Source organism: Onychostruthus taczanowskii, unplaced genomic scaffold (assembly GCF_017590055.1).
Source record: "Onychostruthus taczanowskii isolate IOZ18803 unplaced genomic scaffold, ASM1759005v1 scaffold29, whole genome shotgun sequence".
Lineage (NCBI taxonomy): Eukaryota > Metazoa > Chordata > Aves > Passeriformes > Passeridae > Onychostruthus > Onychostruthus taczanowskii.
Genome location: NW_024500239.1, coordinates 1,604,062 through 1,627,227, shown reverse-complemented (window position 1 = coordinate 1,627,227; position 23,166 = coordinate 1,604,062). Strand labels below are relative to the sequence as shown.

The window sequence follows — 23,166 nt, the reverse complement described above, 5'->3', positions numbered from 1 at the left end:
CCAGCAGCCGCGCAGCCGGGGCTGTTCCTGGAGGAGAAGAGAGGAGCGGAGCAGCGCAGCGCGGCTGGGCTCGGCTCTTGCCCAGCTGAGCTGCGGGGCGCTCGCCCCGGCCTCCCCCGCAGGTGGCCGCCCGCCTCAGCAGCTCCCCCTGCCCGCACAGCCCGGGGCCGGCGCCCGGCGCGGGCTGGCTCCCGGCGGGCGGCGCTGCTGCGTTGCTCTGGGAGGCGCCGCGGGGCCGGGCGCGGAGCTGCGGGCTCGGGGGTGTGAGCGGCCGGGCAGGGCGCCCCCAGGATGCTGCGGTTCCTGCGCAGGACCTTTGGCCGGCGGTCGATGCAGCGCTACGGGCGAGGAGCCGGGCGCGGAGCCGGGCGAGGTGGGCTCGGCGGCGAGGGGGACGAGCGGGACGGGGGGCTGCGAGGAGCCGCCGCCGCCGCCGTCGGCTCGGGAGCCTTCCCCTCCTCGCCGCTCCCCGGAGGGGTCGTGCACAGCGCCGGAGCGCCCGTCCACATCCCGGCGGCCGGCGGCAGCAAGCCGGTGCTGCAGTGCCGCGTCCTTCTCCTGGACGGGACAGAAGTCAACGTGGAGCTGCCGGTGAGTAGTGTGCGCTTACCTCCGCCGCCTGCAAAACGGCGCCTGCAGCTACCCTCTCCCCTCCTCCGCATCGTCCCCCCCTCCGTGGCGACAGGCACCTGCGAGTGCCCCCCCCCGGCCGCACAACAGGCGCCGTTCTCCGGGAAAGCCTCGCTAGTTTCGTCCTTCCCTCCGCGGGCGCCCTCGCCGCCGTCTCCGCCTGCATGCACCTGCTGCCAGGTGCGCGGCGCGCCTCCCCGCCATGACCGCCGCCCGCCCCCGTCCTGCCGGCGGGAGCCGTCTGCGCCCTTCTTCCCTCTCCCCGGAGCCAGCGGGGAGGTGGGCACCCGCTCTCCTCCTCCCCTGCACAGCCCAGAACAGCCCCTTGCAGCGCTGCCTTCCACGGCGCCTCTCCCGCCGGGAGGGGCCGTCCCCGCGGTGCGGGCGCTACCTGTGCCTTTCCCCGGCTGGGGCGGGGGGCTGCCCGCTGAGCCCGCCCGACGGCACCGCCGGCTAGGGGGGCATCCCGCTGTGCTAGCCGGGGCAGAATGGAGCCTCTGCGGGGCAGCGGTGCCTTTGGCCTCGCTGCCCTGCGGCTTGCAGCCCCCAGCCCCGCGGGGAGAGCGAGGCGCGGCCGCGCTGGGGTCTCCGTGGGGTCGCCGCCTCCTTCTTCTTCTTAGTTGTTATTTCCCACCGTCCCCGTTGCCGGGTCCGGCTGAAGGGCTCTCCGGGATCCCGAGGCGCTCTCCCCGTCCCGTGGCGGCCGGGTGCGGGGCCGGGGTCAGGGGTGAGCCCGGGCGGCTCCGGGGGCGCAGCCCGAGCCGGCCCGCGGGTGCGTGCGCGGTGCCGGCGCTGAACTTTCTCCCCTCCCGCCGCTGTGCAGGAGGAATGAGGAAGGGACGGTGCTGGCCTGCGGGGCTGTGCGTGTGTTGTTTGTGCCTGCTCGCTGAGGTTGGGCCGCGTTTGTAGGTGTTTCGGCATCTCCAAAGCCCGTTGTGTGTCCTTTTATCTCTCTTAAACTCATCTGCACGGTGTGTGTCGGTAATTTGCAGTTTTGTTTTTTTCATTTCTCACAGCTGCTAAGTACTCACCACCCATCCTTGCTTGCTGACCTTTTCCCTCCCTCTTGAAACCCAAGTTTCCCATGAAATAGTACGGAAGTTTACTATGTTTGAGAAGCATTTAATCTTCTTTCCATTTCAACCTAAATAGTCACCAGCCATTAAGCCTGGTCTCCAAAAACAGGTGGGAGAACTTAGTAATAGTGAATGTAACAGCCTGAGAAATTGTGCACTGCTTTAATCTCCAGCAATATAAAAGAGAGGGTTTTTTCAGAGTACCTTTAGACTCTTGTTAGGTGCCTTTCGTATTAGCTGTCATCTGTATATATTGGCATCATTTCACTAAAACATGGAATTTGGCAACCCTATTGTTTCTGCTTGAAAGAAACAGAAGAGATTGAGTAAGACTCGTACAAGTGAAGTATGTGAACGGAGCCACCTAGAGATACTTGCTGCAGCGTTATCAGGCCTCCCTTGCCTGCAGACTACATTGCACATTTCTAGACATTTGAAATGCTAATATATTTCCTCTCCTCACATCTCCTTCTCAACTTGCTGCACTCCTCCTAGCATCTCAGCACAAATTTTTATAAAGTAGAGTGGATGATTGTTATCAGTGTGCTAAGGGTTTACTTACAGAGGTCTATGTCAATAAGCTCGGTAAATATTTTGTTTAAGGTTTTACTCTGATTTGTCAAAGGTCAGATTTTGCTGTAGAGCCCGTTTAAGACGGTCTGAAGATTTGTAGGATAAGAAAGTGATGTAATGACACTCATAGTCCTTGAGTGATGAAAACTTATGGACATATCTGCTTGGCCCAGTAAAGAAGCTGTGGAGCATTCTTGCTTGAACTGACCTTCAAATGAAGTTTAGACTTAGCAATGCTCTCAGAATGTGAGCTGCACATGTGGTGGTTGTAGCTCAGCTGTCCAAAGACAGAGTAAGAAGTTGGCTTTTTTTTTTTTTTCACCCAAATCCCTAGAGTGATGGAGGACTTCAGAGCATGTAAAAGCTGTCAGTGTTTTGAGGTTAAAAACTGTTCTGTTGAATTACATATCTGTTCCTCATGTTTTTTTCCTTTCTTTAACAGAAAGTGACACCCACGCTGAGAGTTAGAAAAACTGAAAGAGGCATTGCACCGTTTGTAGAAGTTGATCAGTAAAGTTTCTCTGAGCTTTGCAGGTCTAGACTTCATGGGAATAGGGCGTGAAACAGAATGTTCTTTAAGACGCAGAAGCTGAGGTATGGGACTGGTTAAGCTGAATGAATTGAGTAGCATCTCTTAAAAAAAGTGTATGGTGCTTTCTTTCATTTTAGCACAAATTTTATCAAAAGGAGGGAGTGCAGGCTTCATCACCAATGAGCAGCTTACTCATGAAGTCAAGTACAGAGATGATTGCAGAGGATTTCACTGTGCTGCTGATTGTGTTTGCAAGCACTTATTTTGGAGATACTGGCATCTATCAAATGTGCTCTTCATGCTGACATTGCACCCCTCTTGCCTTTCTAGTTGAAAAAGGAACTTGTTGGTACTAGAACACGATACTCTTGCAAATACAACTTTTTAGGCTATCTCCAAGACATTGTTTAGAAGTAATTGAAAGGTTTATTGGATTTCAAAGACTACGGGATTTATTTACTTTTGTGGAGGAATGACAGAAAAGACATGACTGGAGGAAAGTCAGCTATATACACAGAAAAAAGGTTCAGAGTTCTTTTCTTTTTAGTTATTGTTTCATCTTTTTTAATATTCCAGTAGAACTGAAACATTGAAACTTTTGTCCAAGTTAAATGTATCACAGTGCTTTCTTATAGGTGGGGGCTGTTGGAAAAGTAAATCCTGCATCAGTAAATTGCTAACTGTCTTTGTGGTTAATGTTATAATTTGTGTGATAGTGCCTGTATCAGAAAGTACATGTCTTGTAAGCTCTTGTTAGTTTATGGTGGTAACAGAAGCAGAGATCTGTCCTGATCTCCAAGTCCTTCCTTAGCTCGTTCTTCTCTAGGCTGCATAGCAGTAGTGAACTAGAGTCATCTTCCTTCTTTATTGGTGCTTCCACACCCTCTTTCTACCAGAACATTTGCACTTTATTCTTTTTACTGCATGTTCTCTGCCCTTGGACTACCCCGTCTGCTAGCCTGCCCTTCTACGTGCTGTGTACTCTTTCATTTGTAGGTGTTCTCTGGCTTTCACAAACTTGTTTCGTACCCAGCTGCCCCCACACAAATGTCAACTGAAGATTATTCTGAGCACTGCAGATACCCCTGGATAATGGTTTCTATGCTCAGCTTCTTGCATGAAATTTCAAGGATTGCTTAATGATGCTGGCCTTTTCCTTCACTCTTAAGGCAAGAATCATGTACTTTAAAAGTATTCTTTCTAAACAGAATAATGCACTGGATGGCTTTTTAAACCCACAAGCTCCTCAGGGCCCTGTATTGAATGTGGGATGCTATTAAGGTTGGATCTGTTATACAGGAGTGAGTGGTAGTTGACCAGTTCTGTTGCTGTGGGGTGATTTCCCATGGGAAGGGGAACATAAATGGTGTCATTACTTCTTCTTGACCTGACACCACGTGTCTGCGCATCTGAAATCCAGTGATGAGAGCTGATGCAAGGAGAAAAACGCTTCCATTAGAAACCATCCCTCCTCCCTCACACATAGCTAGCTGTCTGTGTATTTCTTTCTACCATTGGGAACCTGTTCAGTATCTTTTGTGCTGTCCTCTCACTTACACTGGAGGCTGTTAGCTGGTCAGAGTTTGCAACTTGGTTGTAAGTAGATGGAAGGCCACTTGCTCACTGTTGCCAAAACAATCCTGCCTCTGTTTTTCTGGAGGACTCGTGACTTTAATGAAAGAAAAACTGGGTGTAGGTGATGCTGTGTTCTATACTGAAAGAATGCAAGGAGAGAGCATTGACATTTAGGCAGCAGTGATGGTGCCTGCCAGTTAATACATGGATAGCTTTCAGATAAAGCCAAAAAGCCAAATTTTTCTTAACTCTGAGGCATGATGGCTGACATTTCTAAAAACTGAGCCTTTGATTTTTAATTAGGTGCATCTTATGAAAGCTTAAAGGGCAGATATGAAAGATGGCTATTCAGTGGGACTGTCAAGAGTAGCAGGAATTAATGTTGCTTAATGCTGTTGAAAACGGTATTTTCTGATAAATTGTGGGAGGGCAGGAGGAGAATGTGTAGAGTGTTCTTGGCTTTCTGTAGTCTTAAGTGGGATAAAAGAAGAAGCAAATGGTAAGCTTCCTCCACTATGAAAATCCTCATCCTGCAAAACAGATCTGAGATACCTTACATTTTCTGCGATGTGAATCCACAGCAGTCAACATGTTGTCTGTTATAAATACTTTTTTCTAAAAATCTTCTTGCTCTGAGAAATTCCTCTGCTGCTGTGAAGAGCGTTACAAAGACTTGAGTGATCTATTAGAAAGTATGTAATGTTTAAGGATTGAATTAATCAACAACTCAAACATAACTCTTCAAATCTCTGAATTATTTTCAGATGAATGGCTTTTATATTATTTCTTTGCTATGCTTTTGGTGTATCTGTTTTAATAATTGTTTTGGCTGCTATGGAAACACTTCAGGATAGGAATAGTAAATGTTCTTCAATACTGCTTTGTACTCTCTGATCTGCTGTGTGTTGTATTCTTTTCTTATTGGGGTAACATGAACATAGCAAAAATTGCTGTCTGGCCTCTATACTTACATCAAATATAGTTGTTAACTCTTGAGCAGTCATCTCAGTTTTATTGATTAGTGTATTTGACTTGATAAAGTTATAAATATCAGGAGAGAAATGCAACACATTTTTCCTTTCTTTCTTTCTTTCATATCTTATATGACTTCCAAATAATGTTTCATGAATATTATCTCTAGAGACATGCTCTAATATGCACGTAGATACTTGGATTCAGGTCCTGCTTTGGAGTTTCCTAGCTAAGGAGTTACACACACATACACCCCCCTCTGACAGATATATTACATCACATGTTTTTAATGAATTCTTTAAAGCTTTTATCACTTATAAAATTGGTAATATGCCTTCTTTATGCTGAAGTTACCTTTCAATAACATAAAATTAGAGTACTTGCTGGAAAATGTTAAAAGCATATTTACAACACTGGAAAGGGAAAGGCCTCTCACCTTCATGAGCTCCTGTGAGCAGCAGCACCAGTAATTTCCTTCATAAACTGATCAGGTTCTGTTGGTAGAAGAGGTTGGATATTTTTGCTTCTTCAGTTCACGTTGAAATGCCTTCTGAGTACCTCACAGCTCTGATTAAGCAGCTGTATCTGGAATTCAATGTGTTGTCTGCTGGTAATAACCTTTAATTATGTTATCCCTGTTCCATATGCCTTGATGCATTGCTGCAGTGTGGGAAAGGCATTCATAGTACAATCACATACAGAATCGGGAACATGCACAGCCCCAGAGAGAGAAAAATGAGATGGGGTGTGCACACATGACTGCAGCCATGCTTCAGAAATGCATGAGGTTAGGCTCTTGAGAGAGAAGAGGGAATTTTTGGCCCTTGATGTGCTTGCCAAACATCCCCAATAAATCTACAGCAGATAAAAGAAACATAGTAGAAAAGGGAGTACATAGTAGGAAAAGGAGACAAAAAGCAGCGTTTTGTTTTGGCATATGTAAGAGAAATCTGCCTGTGAGTTCCATTAGTTATTAATGAAAACCAATACAATTTTTCAGTGTAATACATATAGACAGGATGACAGGAGTGCTGCTGCAAAGAGTTGACAACCAGGGAGGGGGAGAAAGCCGGTGATGAGAGCAGTGTAATGCAAAAGCAAGAGCACCCAGAACTAATTCTCTGATGGAGAGCTTACGTGCTTGGAGAGATGGGGAGAGGATAAGGTTACTATATGCATTTGTTCAGAAGCCTTTTAGCAATGGATTGGAAGACAGCTACGCTTAGGAGCGTAAGCATGTGAAAAGTCAGTGTGGCTCTCATTTATTAGCCCAAAAATGCATTTCATAGCAGATGTTTGCCCTGGGCTTACCTATCCAATAGCAAACCTTGGAGAAACTTTGAAGACCACCAAGGATTTGAAGGGAGAGGGTCTATAAGAAGGAAACTTACAGAACAGTTTCATAGTACAGAAGCTTTTTCTTTGTCAACGGTGTGTGTCTAGTATGTTTTGGGGCTTTGTTCCAGTGGTTCTGTTCTGGCCTATACTACTGGCCTGTAGCTTTGGGCTCTTAGTAGGAGTTCTGAAGAGGAAAAAGAACATCAGGGAATGTAAAAAGTTCCTATGAGGTAAGAAATAGGAGCAAAGAGACTGTGGAAGTGCAGTACATGTGTAAGAGCAAGCAGAGAACTAGTTTTGTTTGGATTGCAGAAGATGGTACAGGAAGAAAAAAGCTGAAGAGACAATATGAATAACAGTATAACTATATGTAAAGTACAGGATTTATTGTTCATCTGTTTCCTTTCTGAAACAGAAAGGGGACAGCTATCTCTGCTCCTGCTTCTCTGCATATGCTTTGTATTCATGTACTTCCTTGTGCTCCTGTTTGTAATGCCTCTGTAAATACCTTTTTTGTGTCATTTTCTCTGAGAGGCCTTGTTTAGTGTCTCACCTTCTTCAAGCTTAGGTCCATTTTGCAGTTCAGGGCTTCTGTTGTTAAATTTCCAACCATTTCAACTCTTCCTTTTCATTTGCAATCTTCTCCTTGAGCAATTATCTATACTTTTCCTGTGTGGATACCATCTGTATTACTAGCATGGTACCTAATGGATTTTCTTCTTATAAGAGCTGATTTATTTTAGTTTCATGGGTCTATCTTTACTTGACTCTGTTTTCCCAGTCTGTAAAAGTAGTTTTATTTTCCTCCCAGGAGGAGGAAACACAGGCTGTTGGGGATCTCTTCTGGAAAGCACTCTTTAAAGAACATTAGAGGTCTGCTTCCTTCTGGTTTGGGGCTTGAGTGTAGTTCTCTGTCCTATTCCCTCTTACAAGTTTGGAACATTTCTGTGTTTTCCTGCAGTTCTCAGGAATTTGAAATGCTCCTCAGTCCTGTTCCTTCCTCAAGAAAATTCAGTTTTCCTACTGTGGCCATGAGTTTGTGGCTGGCTCTGCAGATTATTCAGCTAGCTTGACTCACCTGAGTGTCCCCTCTGCCAGGGCACAAATGGTGCAGGTTTAGGACAGCTTGATGTGAACATTTGTGGAGCTGACATTAGGGAAACACTGGTAGCTATTGGTGAAATTATTAATTCAAAGGTTACACCTCCATACGTTAAAAATGTGTGATTTCACATGGGACAACAAAAATGGACCTGAAAAGTCAAATGATGCGGACGGGAGGTGGAGAGAAGAAGGGAGAACATACGCATCATTGAGTTTTTAGGCTCTTTGCAAAGTAAATAGAAAGATAAGGATAAGTACAAATAGTTTCCTTTTTTGCTAGAAGGATGAAGTCAACAGCTGCTAGCAGTATGTACAGTGTTTCTGGGTTAGTATTTTAAATACTTGAGAAACAGGGGGCTTTTAGTACTTGTTTTCCTGTATAGACTTTGGTAAATGTTCTTTTATTTTTTTCTGCATTAGAAATAAAAGGGTTGGAGGGTAATGAAGTGTTTAGAGTGACCATCTGCTCTTCATTTGACTTACTATTTCCATTTATTTTTATGCACCAATTTAAATGTGTCCTGGACCATTAGCTATATTGTGATGAGATTATTTTGAAATATTTGTTGAAGTTACAGACTCAGACTCCTGCTATGAAGCATGAAAAATATTAAGAGTTAATTTATGTGGGCTGTTTGGTTTTGATCTGTACAGATTCAAATGGTTTCCCTTCCTTGTTGTTATGGAACCACAGATAGTTTATCCAAACAAATACCAAATGTTGTCTTTTTGTTTTCCCTTCCCTTTTTTCTTTAAGTATGCTAACAAACACATAGAATTTATTCTGTATTTCATTATCTTAATATGTGTGGTACAGTTTGTATGATAAGGGACTGGAAATCCTAATAGAAGAGCCAGTTTAATGTTTGTGAAATATTACATAAATACATGGAGAATGGTGGTACTTTCTTTTGAAGAACTTCACTTTATATGAACATAGAGGTATCAAATATACCTCTACAGCTGGAAAAGCAGTGTTACCATTTATGGATTGTGACCTGTAATTCAATTATTCTAGACTGTAACATTATTTTGAAGGATAACTTATTTGAGGATTAATTCTTTGGTGGCTGTTTGAAAATAATGCTTTCCTCAGTAGTTCTTTGTAGTGTTAGTAATTGATTGTGTGTATTATTTTCATTTGTATGTTATGTATGTATCTAAAATAAATGTAGACTTGAGAGGATTTTTGTAACTTAGCAGTCTTGACTGGGAAAACTCCGTTTCTTTTTTATCCTCAACTGAGACAAAACAAGGATACTGCTTCTCATTTTTAAGTTAAAATTTCCTATTGTGTGCAATTCACTATGTGAGGTCTTGTAGATTATGTATTGGATGTTAAACAATTTCAAAGCTTAACAAAGACAACTGACATTGTCCCAGGTTATGAGAAAATTCTCATTTTAATTTTGATAAGTAATATTAACAGGCTAACTGCATCACATCTCTCTTGATGGTATGAGGTCCACACGTTACCTGCTTTAACTGTGCAAGTGACTATTTTCCAAGTTTTCTGAGAAAATAAGCAGTCCTGTGAAATTTTTTGCCTTTTTCTCCCCTGTTTCCATCCTGAATTGGTCAAGGCTGCTTTCTGTCATTTAAACACGTCTCTTTAATATTTTGTTAGTGGTTCCTGGATCTATGAAAATTGTATGATTTTAAATTAAGAGCTTACATTTATGTAAAAAGACCAAAATCAAGAACTTCCATTCTCATAAGCAGGTCTGAACACACCAGTGTTCAGTGCAATCATTGTGTTGCAATAAAGATCACTATTCAGTAGAGATGCTGATCCTCAGTGTGGAGGTTTTATATTCAAGCTACTTACTGAGTAGAAATTCTTCCCGAATAATGAACCTTCCATGAGTGCTTTGCTTTGAGAGATGATGAATGATGAGTCTGTTATCTCTTTGAATTAAGCAAATAAGTGAAGAGTGGTGGTATTCTTCAAAGTAGGTCGTATTGCTAGGAAGGGCAGCACCCTGCAAGTGTGAAGTCCAGCGAGCAGCATCCACTTTTCTCTCATTTTTTGGTCTTTGGATGCCGATGGAAATTGCTGTGAATTCAGACATCCTGCCGTAGCCCTGGGGAGGAGCGAGCTGGTTTAATAGTGTAACAACATAACTTTGTTGTGCAAAAGACTTAATTTCTTTTCCTCCCTCTTCCTGCTGTTTCGTGTTACTGGGTTTGATTTAGTTTCTTTCCCTGCTGTTCAGCGATGAAGAGAGGGTGGCAGAAAATGTTCTTTGTGGCTGGCATCCCCTTTCCCTGAGGAGGAGCATTTCCAGCCCCGCTCCCACTGTCTCGAGTCAGCCCACGAGTGTCTCATCTGCCAAGGGCCCGCTGTGAGCTGGGGCTGGGAGCTCCCGGCTGCAGGGTGGCTCCGCGTGAGCCCAGCATCTCTCTGGCACGACTAATTCTGCCTGCAGCTCTCAGCAGCACGTTGGAGTTTTGTTCCTGACTTGCAGTTAATTAGATGTTCATTTTGATGGGTTTTCTTTTTTATGGGGGACCTTGCTTGCTAAGTCAGCAGAGACTCCTGATTCCTTTTACAGAGGGCAGTGCAGCCATTAAATGTTGACTGTAGCACTTTCCCTTTTTCCTTTCTCCTTTAAGCTGGTTGCTTAAGCTGTTATCAGCCTGTGTGTGTGCTCTGTCTGCCTTCATTCCCTTCTTCTCATACATGATATTTCACATTTGGCTGTTCATATAACTGTTTCAAAATGTACAAAATCAATTCCCCTGTTTTTAGGTGTGAAAATCAGTGAGCCTTTGGAGCATCAAAACTCGAACTGTTGCAAACAGTAGGCACTTGGAGAGGAATTTTTCTTTTAATTAAAGGGCTTTATTTCATGGAGAGTGTATAATATAATTTTGGGAGGTCAGTTTATGAAGAAATAATCTCAACAACAAATATTTCTTAAAGTTATAATGGTAAACAAGATGAGGTTATTTGTCGCTTTTTACCCTCAGTGCAATACAACAGTTACTTACCCACTGCCTTCATGTTTTCCCTTGAATTCTCTGAGCCATCCCCTCTTTTGTTGGTATTATAATTGGTTTGGGGTTTTTTTTTCTTTCTGTGTAGCATGTTGATGCATTATATGCATTAAAATTTATCCTACAGTAAAACTTTTCTGATGTGTCATTTCTGGCTTTAGAAAATGAAGATGTTTACTTTAAAGATGGAAAAAATGAGGAAGGAGTTGGAGCATTTGTCTATATATTAGCAAAAAAATAGGCCTAAGTTGATGACTGCATTTCTCAGAAGGGAGTGGGAATAGAAAAATTCAGTGCTGTGAAACAAAAACAAGTGGGTTTTGGTTGCTGCTATTGAAATTTGTCAGCAGATATTCTCATTTTACAGTTCATGTGCTTGGATTTTTATGTATTTTCACATTAAACACCCTGCATATTTTGGTCTGTGATTTGATCATAAAACATGTTTTGTAAAAAAAAAGTTAATCTGTTTCAGCAGATATTTTCCTTTAACAGCATTGTTATGGTCAGGAAAGGGGACCATGATTTCATCCCCTTACACGTTATTGTATTAGCTACTGATAGAATGGTTTCTTCTTGAAGAATTTCATCTCAGGGCAATTTCTTCTCAGAATTTCTTCAGCAGAGCAAAACAGATCAACTGACAGCGTTTCCAGTATAATCAGAATCTTGAAAAATTGTCAAACAAAGAAGAAAGATATGTTCTTTTGTAAATAGAAAATACTGTTCATCCAAATTGTGTTCCAGAAAGCAGATTTTTTCCCCTGTAAAAGTTGCCAGTTTCTCAGCATTTGTGTAATGCCAGGAGGGGAGAACTTTCCCAGCTGTTTCACTAAGCTACATGCTGGAAGCTTTCTAGGAGGAGAAAACAGTCAGAAGAACCTCTGGGTGACACCTCTGTGTGAGGTTGCTGTGACTTTCAGGAGTGACTTGGGAGTGGGAAAGCTGCAGTGCAAGTGCTGGCTTGAAGGACAGCCCTCAAAATGAACCTTGTTTCTTTTGCATTCTGTAAGGCACCTTACTGCTTACTGAAATCAAAAGTTACTTCTTAATTTAAGGCAAATAGAGCTTTTACATAATACCAAAATCTTCAGTAAGGTGTTTGGAAAAGTTGTTTTGTGCAAGCTACAGGGCAAACAACTGGTTAGGTTGCGAGAGAGATAGGGAAACATCTAAAGAATATGAATTCCTCTTTGATGCGTATGCACTAACCTCATTAACAAGACTGTCAAGACTGGGGCAGCATTAAATGACTTCTGGGAGCCAGCAAATACAGATCCCATGGAAAGCCTCAGGCCTGAGGAGCTCTCCTTACAGACAGCAGCTCTCTGAGCAGCACTATCTGCTTTCCTTGCACGAGTTTTGGATTAGACTCCAAAATCCTGTATATGGGAAGGACGTTTTGTCCCCAGTTTTCCTTTTGAGTCTTAGAGAAATACATATTTTTTTTTTTGTACTGGTTTCTTAGATGGTGCAGTCATCTGTCTGCATTGCAGAGCTGATACACGTGAGGTGGAGGACGAAGTTCTGGTCTTTCTGTTGTCTTGTGCATGGTGTGAAAGTGCTCACTGAAAACAGCAGATAGTTGACTGACCCTCTGCCATCCAACTCCAGTTTGTGATGCTGAAAAAATGTCTCTGAAAGCAAAACATTAATTCAGTGCAGTTCTGGAGGGACAAAATGTGACCACTTTCTATGCTTCCGAGACTGTTGTCTGCTTTGCTTGGAAAATATCTTCTGTGAAATGCCAAACTTGGGTAATCTCTGCCTCTGCACAGATGGTAGTGGAAGCTCCCTGAGAGGCAGACCAGGGCGTGGGAGGCTGCGTGTAGGGCTGGTGTCCTAGGAGATTCAGGGGTGACCTTACTGCTCCACTGCTGCCTGAAAGGAGGGTGTAGACAGGTGGGAGTCAGTCTCTTCTTCCAAGTAACAAGACACAGGACAAGAGGAAATGGCCTCAAGTTGTTCCAGGAGATGTTTAGATGTTAGGGAAAATTTCTTCACTGAAAGGGTTGTCAAGCATTGTAATGGGCTGCTTGGGGAGGTGGTGGAATTACCATCCCAGGAAGTATGTGTAGATGTGATGCTTAGATATGTGTTTTAGTGGTGGACCTGGCAGTGTTAGGTTAGTGTTTGGACTTGATCTCAGAGGTCTTTTCCAACCTTAATGACTCTGTGGTTCTACAATGAAAATATGTGCTTTGGAGTATACTTCTCTTTCTGTCTCGCACATGGACATAACCCACAGTACTTGGGTTAAACTTGGGGTGGTTTTACTGCTAAAGGGTGGGTTATAAATGCAGAGATGGCACCGTAGCCAAGCCTGCAGCTTTGGTTTCAGATCTAAATGAATTTATGGTGTTCCTTAAAGTGCCTTTATCTCAAAAGCTGTACAGTGCCTGTATCTCAAAAGCTTTTGTGAGACTGCTGGTTCCTAGTGGCAGTAAGAAATGGGATTTATGTTTGAGGTAGCTAGGATTTATGATGCACATTTTCCTTTTGTGCTGGAATAGGGAGAGAGACTGTTCTTAAGGCTTGAGTAAAAGAATACAAACTTACACATACTAACAGAACTTCTTGTTTTTACAAACAATTATTTTTCAAAGGGAGTTATTAGAATTAAATATATGCAGAAAGTCTCTGATTATTACCTGCTTTTATTTCCACCCCACTCACCCCAAATAACCTGGTTGTTTCACTGCCACTTCTGACCAAGCTACTGCATTTGCTAAGAAACTTTACTTTGCATTAGTGGTTAGCAAGTGTTCCAGCTGTCTCAGTTTCCATTTTTTCCTCCTTTTAACAGCTTTTATTAAGTCTGTTAGGATGATGTTAAATGGAAGTCAGCTGATTATTCTCCTAGACAACATTTCTTTTATCACCCCTTGTATTGCAGAGAGTCATATGGAAGGCTTGTAAATAAATAGGATCTGAACTGTAGATTTGTTTCAAGTCAGAAAGGGTCGTTGTGAACCCTTGATCTGTTCCCGTTCCCTGATCAGTCTCTAGAACTTCTTCCAAGAATATCTTTTAAGTCTGTCACTTTTTTTACCATCAGTGCTCTCCTTGGATCTCATTAGTTTATCTGTCTTCAAGAGTCTTTAATGAGAAGCAGTTACTTATTCATGTTGCATTTGGACTTGCCAGTATAATAATTGGTCTTTTATTGTATCTGATATTTTTATGGTCCCTGTTATCCCCTGTCTTGGTACTTGAGCAGGCAGGCAACAAAAAGTCATGGAACTCTGGGGGAAAATATTCTCCACATACAGGTATGTGAAATTCATATACATGCCACCTCTTAGTCTTGGCTACATCTAAGCAGATAAAAACAAAATTTATTTACAGAAGCTTTTCAGGCTCAGAAATATTGTTTATAGCTTTTTTCTGACTTTGTGACTAATGTGCAGACATTTGAGCTGAGCCCAGCAATGATGAGTTATAATGGTTTGCTGAATGTTATATGAAATGGCATTGCTTCTTACCTAATGTTCCCTTGTTTGTTTTCTTGGCTGCAACATTGCACTGCGAGGTCACAGCTCATTGTTTTTCTCTTGTTATAGCAAGGTTCTTGCAGTGCTGCTGAAACTCAGGACAGTCTATTTGACCTAGTGAGTGAGTGAGTGAAACTCACGTTCCTCCCTGTGTGACTTGTGGTTTCACTGAATTCAGCTACAGTGTGTTGATGCAGTTCTGCATCCCCAGGATTTGCAAATCACTATGTACAACCAACAAGACCCATCATCTCTTGCTACTGTGCCAGTTTTGTTCAGCAGGAGTAATTTTCTTAGTTCCCTCCCAGGGAAAACTGGTGAGTGACTGAGCAGAACACTTTAGGGTTGCTCTGACAGTGCTTCTTGCTGGCTGCTTTCCTCCTTTCCCTTCGTGATTAACTTTTTTTAAAAATCAACCTCTTGTGAACTACACACATCTATTTTAAGAATGCTTCTTCTTGCTTCTGTCAGACTCATCAGCTGTGTTTTGAGAGTATGGGTGTTTTGTGGTCAGTTCAATTTGAAACAGTTCTTGCCTTCTCATCCCATCATGGTGCTGTAGGCAGACACCTGCCCTTTCAGCTTTTGTGGGGCTGTGCTGAAAGCCAGGTCAGGGATCAGACCCAGGGATGTTTCATTGTGGGGGGAAAAAAGGAACATTTGCAGCATTGAGTGTCAGAAATTTGTTAAAAGTATGGCATGAGTGAAGGTCCAAGCAGTAGCTAGAGGGCACAGAAGCTCTTTAAAGAGAAAGTTCTGCAACAGCCTGTGTTGTTGAGTTGGGCTGTAAGGCTCTAAGTATTCACTTTAGGAATGGGTTGGTTCATGTGCTTGGTGCTCTCATAGCTTGGTCATGTGAGTGCTTCTGATCTGTCCCACCAAAGTAAGACAGGTTAGTGTGAAGTGGAAAATAAATAAGTGCTTGGTTGCTGCAGTCATGTTATTCAGTGGCAGAAATTGTGGCAAATAGCTCAAGCTAGATCTGCGAGAACTCATCTGGTCTAAAGTCGGAGATCTTGCAGAAACTCTTCCAAGGTTTCTCATTGCTGTAGTCAAATAACAGTGTAGTTTTATGGAGGAAGAAGTTAGACTTGTTTTGTGAGACAATTTTCTTGAGATCATGATGAGTGGTATAATTTATGCTGCTGTTATCTAATCGATTGCTGACTGGACCCAGCTGTCTCTAGTTTTTATTTTCAGAATCTTGAATTAACCATCAGCTAGAGTTGATAAGAATAACAAAGCTGATATTGAATTTAGAAAGACATTAGGAATTTTAGAGAAAGTCACCTTTTGTCTAGGCTTCACCAGTGGAGTTTCAAATGGAACCAGGACTAAAAAGGTGGTTTTAGGGTCATTACCTGATCTGGATATCCTGTGATGGAGTGCATCCCTTATCCCTTCAAGGCTGGCTGCAGGTGAGCTGCAAGGAAACTCTGCTGTTCAGGGAAAATGACTGCTGCGTTGAGCAGGGCCTGGATTCCTAATCTATCAGGGATCCATAAAATTCAAGTGGTCGGAGTTTAATTGTAGATCTCTATTTGTAGGTATTCCAGAAATGGGTCTTGCTACTACAAATTCAGTAATTCTTGATTGCGAATGAATGTCAATTAAATTTTATCTTTCCATTTCTAATACCTCAATTATTTTTAGTTTAGTCTCTATGAAAGTAGAAAGGAGACTATGGATGAATTTGACTTCATGTTACATTTTCCAAATTAACCTTTTAAGGTTTAGTATTAAATTACTGCGTTTATGGAAGGAAGTGTTGTTTAAGAGAATGATCTAAATCAATGCTTTTTAAGAAGCAGGTGGAAGATTATTTGTCTTGAAAGAACAAATGGATAGCTCTGAATCATGCTGAAAGTGTTCCAGTGGAAAATATGCTTTTACTTCCAAGTACACAAGTTACATTAGAACGACAGGTTTCTACTAGAATGACAACTATTTTAAACATTTGAATAAACATACTTATCTTTTTTTTTTCTTTTTTTCTTTTTTCTTTTTTCTTTTTTTTCTTTTTTTCTTTTTTTTTTTTTTTTTTTTTTTTCTTTTTTTCTTTTTTTTCTTTTTTTCTTTTTTTCTTTTTTTTCTTTTTTTCTTTTTTTTTTTTTTTTTTTTTTTTTTTTTTTTTTTTTTTTTTTTTTTTTTTTTTTTTTTTTTTTTTTTTTTTTTAGGGGAAAACCACAGAAAAAAGTTTTGCTTCAGGATTTTCTTTCTTATGACTAAGTAGTTGTGTTCTTTTGATGGCTTGTGGCATAAATCCTGTTTTCAAAATGCTAAAGAAAACAGAGTTCCCAGGCCATCTGGTGCTTCTTTGTGTACATGCATGCCTGCATCCGTTTACAGTCAGGGTTGTTGTGCTGCTGCTTCAGGGTGAGGGAGATCAACTTAGATCTGGGAAACTTAAAGGATGATGCTGACCAGAGCTGGGAAGTGTTGGTTATAGTGTTCATGGGTGAAGGTTTCCAATTTAATATCTGATTTTAAAAAATTATGCATTTGCTACTCCTCTTGTGATACTCCCAAAGCATCTTTGGAGGTGTTATACTGTCTGGGTAGTGAGGTGTCCATGTCTGTTATCCCCATCTGGACAGGAAGCGTGAGGCTCTGATAAACTGCAGAACAGATTACCGGAGGTTGCTGGAGACGCTGCTGCCTTTGGCTGTGTCGCTCTGGCTGGAAGCGTGAGGCTCTGATAAACTGCAGAACAGATTACCGGAGGTTGCCGGAGACGCTGCTGCCTTTGGCTGTGGCTAAACTGACAGAAGGCTCTGCTGGATAACCAGCTGTGAGTTTAAACCATGAGAGACACCGAGCTGCAGTGACTGAGGTAAAGGTGCATCTCTGGTGTTGTGCAGGGAATGGTGATCTCTAGCAGAGTCATGGAGGTGTGTGGGTTTGGTAGAGTACTGATGAATTCAAAGCTTCAGTAAGGTTGCCCTGTCAGGCTTCTTGATGTGATTCTGGATTGCTCTGTCTGCACCCACAGTATTCCTCTGGACAGGCTTTTGTCTGGAAAGCCCCTGCAAACTATTTCCATTGTATTTTGGGAGTAAATGCTTGAGTTCTGTACTAGCCAAAAGAGGATCTGAAACACTGCTGGAGGGAAAAATTAGATTAAAAGTAAAAGTCTGGGTACTAAAGACATATTCTGTAGATGCAAAGCCCCTTGACTATGTGAGACTGAGGAAACAAGTTTAGCTGTAGTGCCTCTTTGTCTGGACTTTGTTCTAGAAGCAGAATTTCACCTTACACAAATACGGGGAGCTGACTAAAGGTATTGCAGTGTTACAGTACAAAGTTCTTTTTCCTCTGCCATTTTTTATTGAATTGAGGTGAGTGTCTTGTGATAACCTTGTAGGGTAGAAGATATGAGCTTTACTTGTGGAACACCCAGTAGGCCTAAATCAAAATCACCTCTTTTTGCATGAAACTGACAGCTCAGAATTTGGTTAAGAACAGTGATAAAGCATAGACAAAGCAGATAATTTGCTAAAATCCAAATCTCTCTGTGCTGCAGCTAATACAGACAGATTAAAGGTATTATATTATTTATTAGTGACTTGTTACACACTTGAAATGACGGAAAAACAGATATTTGTCATTAACTTTTCAAATTACTGGGTAAAATTTGTTTGGAGGTTCCCCCAGCCTAAGTACTTTAGATTAACAGGATGTAAGAGGGAGGTTGTGGAGGCAGTTTCAAATTTATGAAGTTAAGACCTCTGATTTCTTTGAGACTTTTGTTAAACACATCTGCTGATTCTGAGAGGGAGAGTGAACCAATTTGCACAGGCAAAAATGTATCAGAATAAAATGTATCAGAATAAAAATGTATCAGAATAGAACTTGAGACTTTGAACATGTTGCCTGCTAGACTTCTTTTCTGATCGGGGTTTATGATTTGTCTAAACACGCAAATTACTAGTTCACTGTCAGTGTAAAACAAATCAAAACCAGCTAAGTTTGAATACGATACTCTTATGTTGTGCATCATCTAAAATGCTCTAATAGGCTTTCTTTACAATTTTGCCAGTTACAATGAAACATCTGAGTGCTTGTAAATTGGCAGTCTTCTGTTAAATTGTTTTCACTCTTAAGTGCTGGATTAGTGGTTTGCTTAGCGTTGTCTGTATTTTGGTTTTTTTCCCCACATGTTCCTGATCAGCACTTAAAAGATGTGGATGTTCTACTTTTTGATACATAAATATCTAAGAACCTGCCTGGTGATGACTGCAGCTTTCTCCATACTTCATGCTGCTGATACCAAGGGCATCTACTTTACCATGATAATCCTTTCCCATCTGATTCAACTGCCTTGGCCAGCGTATCAAAAATTATACATGAATGTGGCTGGTGCTGTAGCTGAACTTTTTGTGTTACTATGCTTTTAACGGGAACAACCTGTCTCTCCCAATGATTGTCCTTCTCAGGCTGTTGCTGTGCACTTGGTTTCATTCTTTGAATCTGAAATACTCTGTTCTGGTGTGCCAGGCTCATAGCACATTGTTCTCCAGCCTGGTGGACAGCATGTGTACTTGCATAAGTGCCGTGGGTCATGAGTTAGTCAAGAGGTAATTATCTTCTCACATCTGCAGGAGCCTACTCTTTTCGCTTGATGTTTTCTCTCAAACTTCATCTTTTGTTAGAAATGTTTCAAGGCTAGAACTTGTTTATTATGACATGAAGTGTGGTTTTGGTACTTGATGAGAATGTGTTGAGGTCTTTATTGTGTGTGTCTTAACTTTATCTAGATTTTGAGGAATCTGTCTCCTTCAAAAAGTAAACCAGTGGTAGAAATCTCATTTCTTTGGAAGGCATACCCGGTGGCTATCATCTGGAAAAGTGTCTCTTAAGAATAAGGCAGGAGAGTGATGCTCCCAGCCTCAGACTGCTAATGTCATTTTGGACAATAAGCGAAGTACGACTACTGTATCTGTTTTGATTAGGTGAGGTGTAATGTTGTAAACTGGCTTTCATGGAGACTTTGCAAAGGAAGTATTCCTCAGACAAGTAGCAGAGACCCTTATGATCTGGAGTTTGCTGCTCCAGTGGGCAGAATTTCTTTTAACCTGTGGGAAAAGATTTGACAAGTTGTTCTGCTTAGGCCTTGTAGTGAATAAGACCATGTCTTGTAGCTCAGTAAAAAATAACAGTCAAAAGATGGGTTAAACTGTTTTTTATAAACTTAGTGATATTTGGATTTAGTTAAATGGAATGTTAAGCATTAACACATGAAAAGATTATTGGCAAAATACTGAAGTTAGAAACCGAAAGCTTATAGCAATCTATTCAAAGTGCATTTTTCTAAACAATGATGAGCTCTTATATTTCTGTGTTAAAGGAGAAATTGCATTAACTGTTGCAAGTCTGTGTAATTTATCATCATTTGTTCATAACAGGAAGAAAGAATGTAACAAACCATGCAAGTCAGCGTAATCATTCTTCTTTTTGACATGCTGAATTTGCATGCTAACATAGCAGTTTTGGCAAAAATAACGTGTCTTCAGTTTGCTGCACATTTTTAAGGAAAAAAAAAATCAACCTGAGATTGTCAATTATGGGGTTTTCCCCACATTTAATAAATTGAAAGTGTTTGCTAACTTGCATAGAACTAGGTGCAAATATGAGATGAGAAAGGGCAGAGTTTTTTAAATACATGAACATTTGCTATATTTGAATAAAATCTACTGCATTCCTCAGTGATCTTATAGAATGCAGTAACTTGGTGGTTTTGCTCTAATAATGCTGAAGTGCACCTGGTTGTTCAAGAAAACTTCATTATGTATGCTTTGTGACTCTAATGATCATTGTTTTGAGTAACTGTGACTCATCTGGGGATGGGCTGTGGTGACAAACCATACTCATGACACTTAACAATTTTTGAGTTTTGCTTCCTGAAGCTGTTGTGCTCTTCACATTAATTTTTGATGATTGTTGCCCTGACTTCCCATCTTAATTGTATGTTGGTTCACTCTGCACTTGCTTTGGGCAAAGGAAACTCAAAGTACAGCTCTGGGACCCAAAGATCTAGCAAGTGATAAAAACTTATAAATCAGTAGATAAATTTAACTGGCAACAGTACTTGGCACAGTGTTGGGAAAACTGCCATCTTGATGTAAAAGCAAACCTGAACTTGGGAAGATAAATAATAAGTTTATCAAGAAAATAAAAAAAATACCTGTTGCCTTTGTTCTTCCAGCATTGAGGATGTACTTGTTTAGTTTGAGGAGAGAAGTGGAGGAATAGAGAAAAGGTTTGTGGGTAAACTCAGACTTGCATTCCTGAAGAAAATGATTCTTTGATAGAATAGGGGAAAACTTGTCTGTTGTCATTAGGATAACCATCTTCTATATTTTAGTGGTAGTCAAATGATTTCTGGTTATTACAGAGTTTCTGTTTTAGAGAGCCAAAGCATCTTTTCTTTATATAAATTAGGTTGAACTATGTCAGGCTTGCATTTTCCAGTGCTGGATTTTTTTTCCTCAGAATTTTTGTGCTGACATAGTTTTTAAAATCAGGGTTAACATAAGGTTTCTGGAAATTAATGAGACTAAAGCCTCTGCTGTGGAAGGTGTGGTGTAAAGGTTGAGAACCTTGTGTTAATATAAAGTGTCATTAAAAGAGCAATGAAACTGAAAGGGCAAAGCAGCAAGAATGTGACTTTGTTGCTGGCTGCATCACATGCACACCTTGAGCTGCTCCAATTTGTTGGTGGTCATCACCTCTGCATGTCTGCCAGTGTCACAGAATGGAGAAGGACTCTTGCTTCCTGACTAAACACACCGAATGTGCACGCACATTGCTAATAGCAAATGTAGGCATGTCTGTAACATACTCCAAATCTAATTCTTCCTGCATCCTCCCTCCTGCACTCAATGTTATTTATAGTAATAGATGTTTTACAAGCCTTTCGTGCAATTTTAAGGTCTAGCAAAGATAAAGTACAGATTATGATGTTATTTTGTTGAGAAACTGAGATGACTTTGCCATCTTTCTTCTGAAATTAAGAATTCTGGCAGCCCAAAATAAGCAAGAAGTATTTAGTAGGGTGCAATATCTGAAAGAGATCATAACTTTAAAAATACAGTCCTCCTAGAGTAATATGGAAAAAATAGAGGAGCTTATCCAGCAAACACAATCACTAAATGCTGTTATTTATGTTGTTCATTTAGCATGAGTGCCAATTTTCAGATAAAGGAAGTTGAAGGGAACAGATTCAGGTCAACAGAGTTGCTATTATTCCTGATGTTTAAGGGATTATGTTCTTTTAGTTCATGTTATTAGAAGCTTTTTGCCAGAAAAATGCATGAAAGATTAAATGAATCAACAGTATGAACTCTATTCAGTATCTAAAACATCCTTGGCCACAATATTTGTGTATTAAAGTTGAATGTTTGTCTACTTTGCACAGGTCTTCCAAAGTAATTAAGATGTATATATTGCTACACAGTAATTTAAACAACAGTCATTTAAAAGGCTTCATTAAACCTAAAAATTGCCAGGCTTGAGGAAGCTATGTGTATGTGTGGTTGCTGGAGTGATTTGTCATTTGAATTGAGAATGAAGCCCCTATTGAAAGCAAATGAACTAGGAAAGAACTGATCCAGCTGTATTGTAAATGAGCCTTAGAAATGAATATAAGGCCAGTGTTCATTCATACTGAAAAATGTAAGGCTGTGACACTGGAAGGATGCTTGACTGTTGCAGCAGGATTTTATTTTCCCTATGGGTGTGATAGGAGGGAGGGATAGGGGGAGAAAAACACTGAAGGAAAAATTGTAGTGTGTCCCCTTAATTAAGGGCTCTAAGCAAGCTGATATGGTGACATACTATCAGTCTTGGTACTAAATGGGAACTTAGTACTTATTTAAATGGGGGCTTGTGCTGAAAGTATGCCACTGCTAATGTCAGTGAATTGTACTAATTTGCAACTGGGTGTTTTTACCTGCATGGATCCATATTTTTATGATGTACACTTTGGACATACTGAGATTATATCCTTTTTGTCTATTAGCATCACATCTATAGCCTACATATCCTTGCATTTCCCTCCTTGAAGCCATGTTTCAGATCCTGTTTCAGTCTAGATCTTTGTCCCAAAGGGCCATTTGATGCCACAACACTGTACTCGAAACTCAGGAAGGCACAACTGCAGGTTTTTGGAAATAACCAGAGTAAGATGAGTATTTCTCAGTTTATTGTAGTGCCAACAAGCTGGGACCTGCTTATTCCAGTGCTCCACCCTTGTCAGGAGACAAGTAGGCAGTGCAAACAGTGATATCTCAATAGGCCTTTCACCTGCCCAGAACAAACACTGATCTGGTAGACGCTCTTGGCAGATGATGTGTAGCCAGCTATGATGAATTCGTCTTTCACAGTTCACATTTGGTTTAGATCTGTTTTTCTACACAGAAAATACCATGCTTTGAAGCAGGTGTCAAGCTTCAGACTGCCTTTTTTTCCTCTGTATTCTCTATGTTTGCTTCTTTCTAAGTATGGTTTGCAGCATAGGGACTTGAGAAAGGAGAGGGTCAGTGCAAATCTAGTGGTCAACAGCATTTAGATACTCCTCAGATTTACTGTCTTCCATTTAAGAAACTGGTTTTTTTTAAAGAAAATAGGACTGGTCCATCATGCAGCAGAAACACCAAAGTAGGTGGTTTTCACCTGAGCTCATCTCTTACGTTTCATTATTAAAAAAAAATTCTAGTGGTGTGTTTTATGCTAGCCCTAGTTGCTGTGTCTTCAGCAATTTTGCCTTTCAGTGTTACAGCCTATATCATAAGCTGGTTTTGAGCCCTGCTAAGGTACTGTCTTCAGATGCTGATTCTTGAAGCTTATCTCCTGGAAAAATTCAGTCTCAATA

At 41.3% G+C, this 23,166-nt stretch overlaps 1 protein-coding gene across 2 annotated transcripts in view; it reads left to right on the top strand.

Annotated features, from left to right (window-relative positions):
* Positions 1-291: 291 nt before the first annotated feature.
* Positions 292-23,166, top strand: part of EPB41L4B (erythrocyte membrane protein band 4.1 like 4B) — a 169,248-nt gene continuing 146,373 nt past the window's right edge. For both annotated transcript variants that reach the window (XM_041408113.1, XM_041408114.1), the window contains exon 1: positions 292-591. In XM_041408113.1, the coding sequence (XP_041264047.1) occupies positions 292-591 (300 nt within the window). The remainder of the gene's footprint in view (positions 592-23,166) is intronic.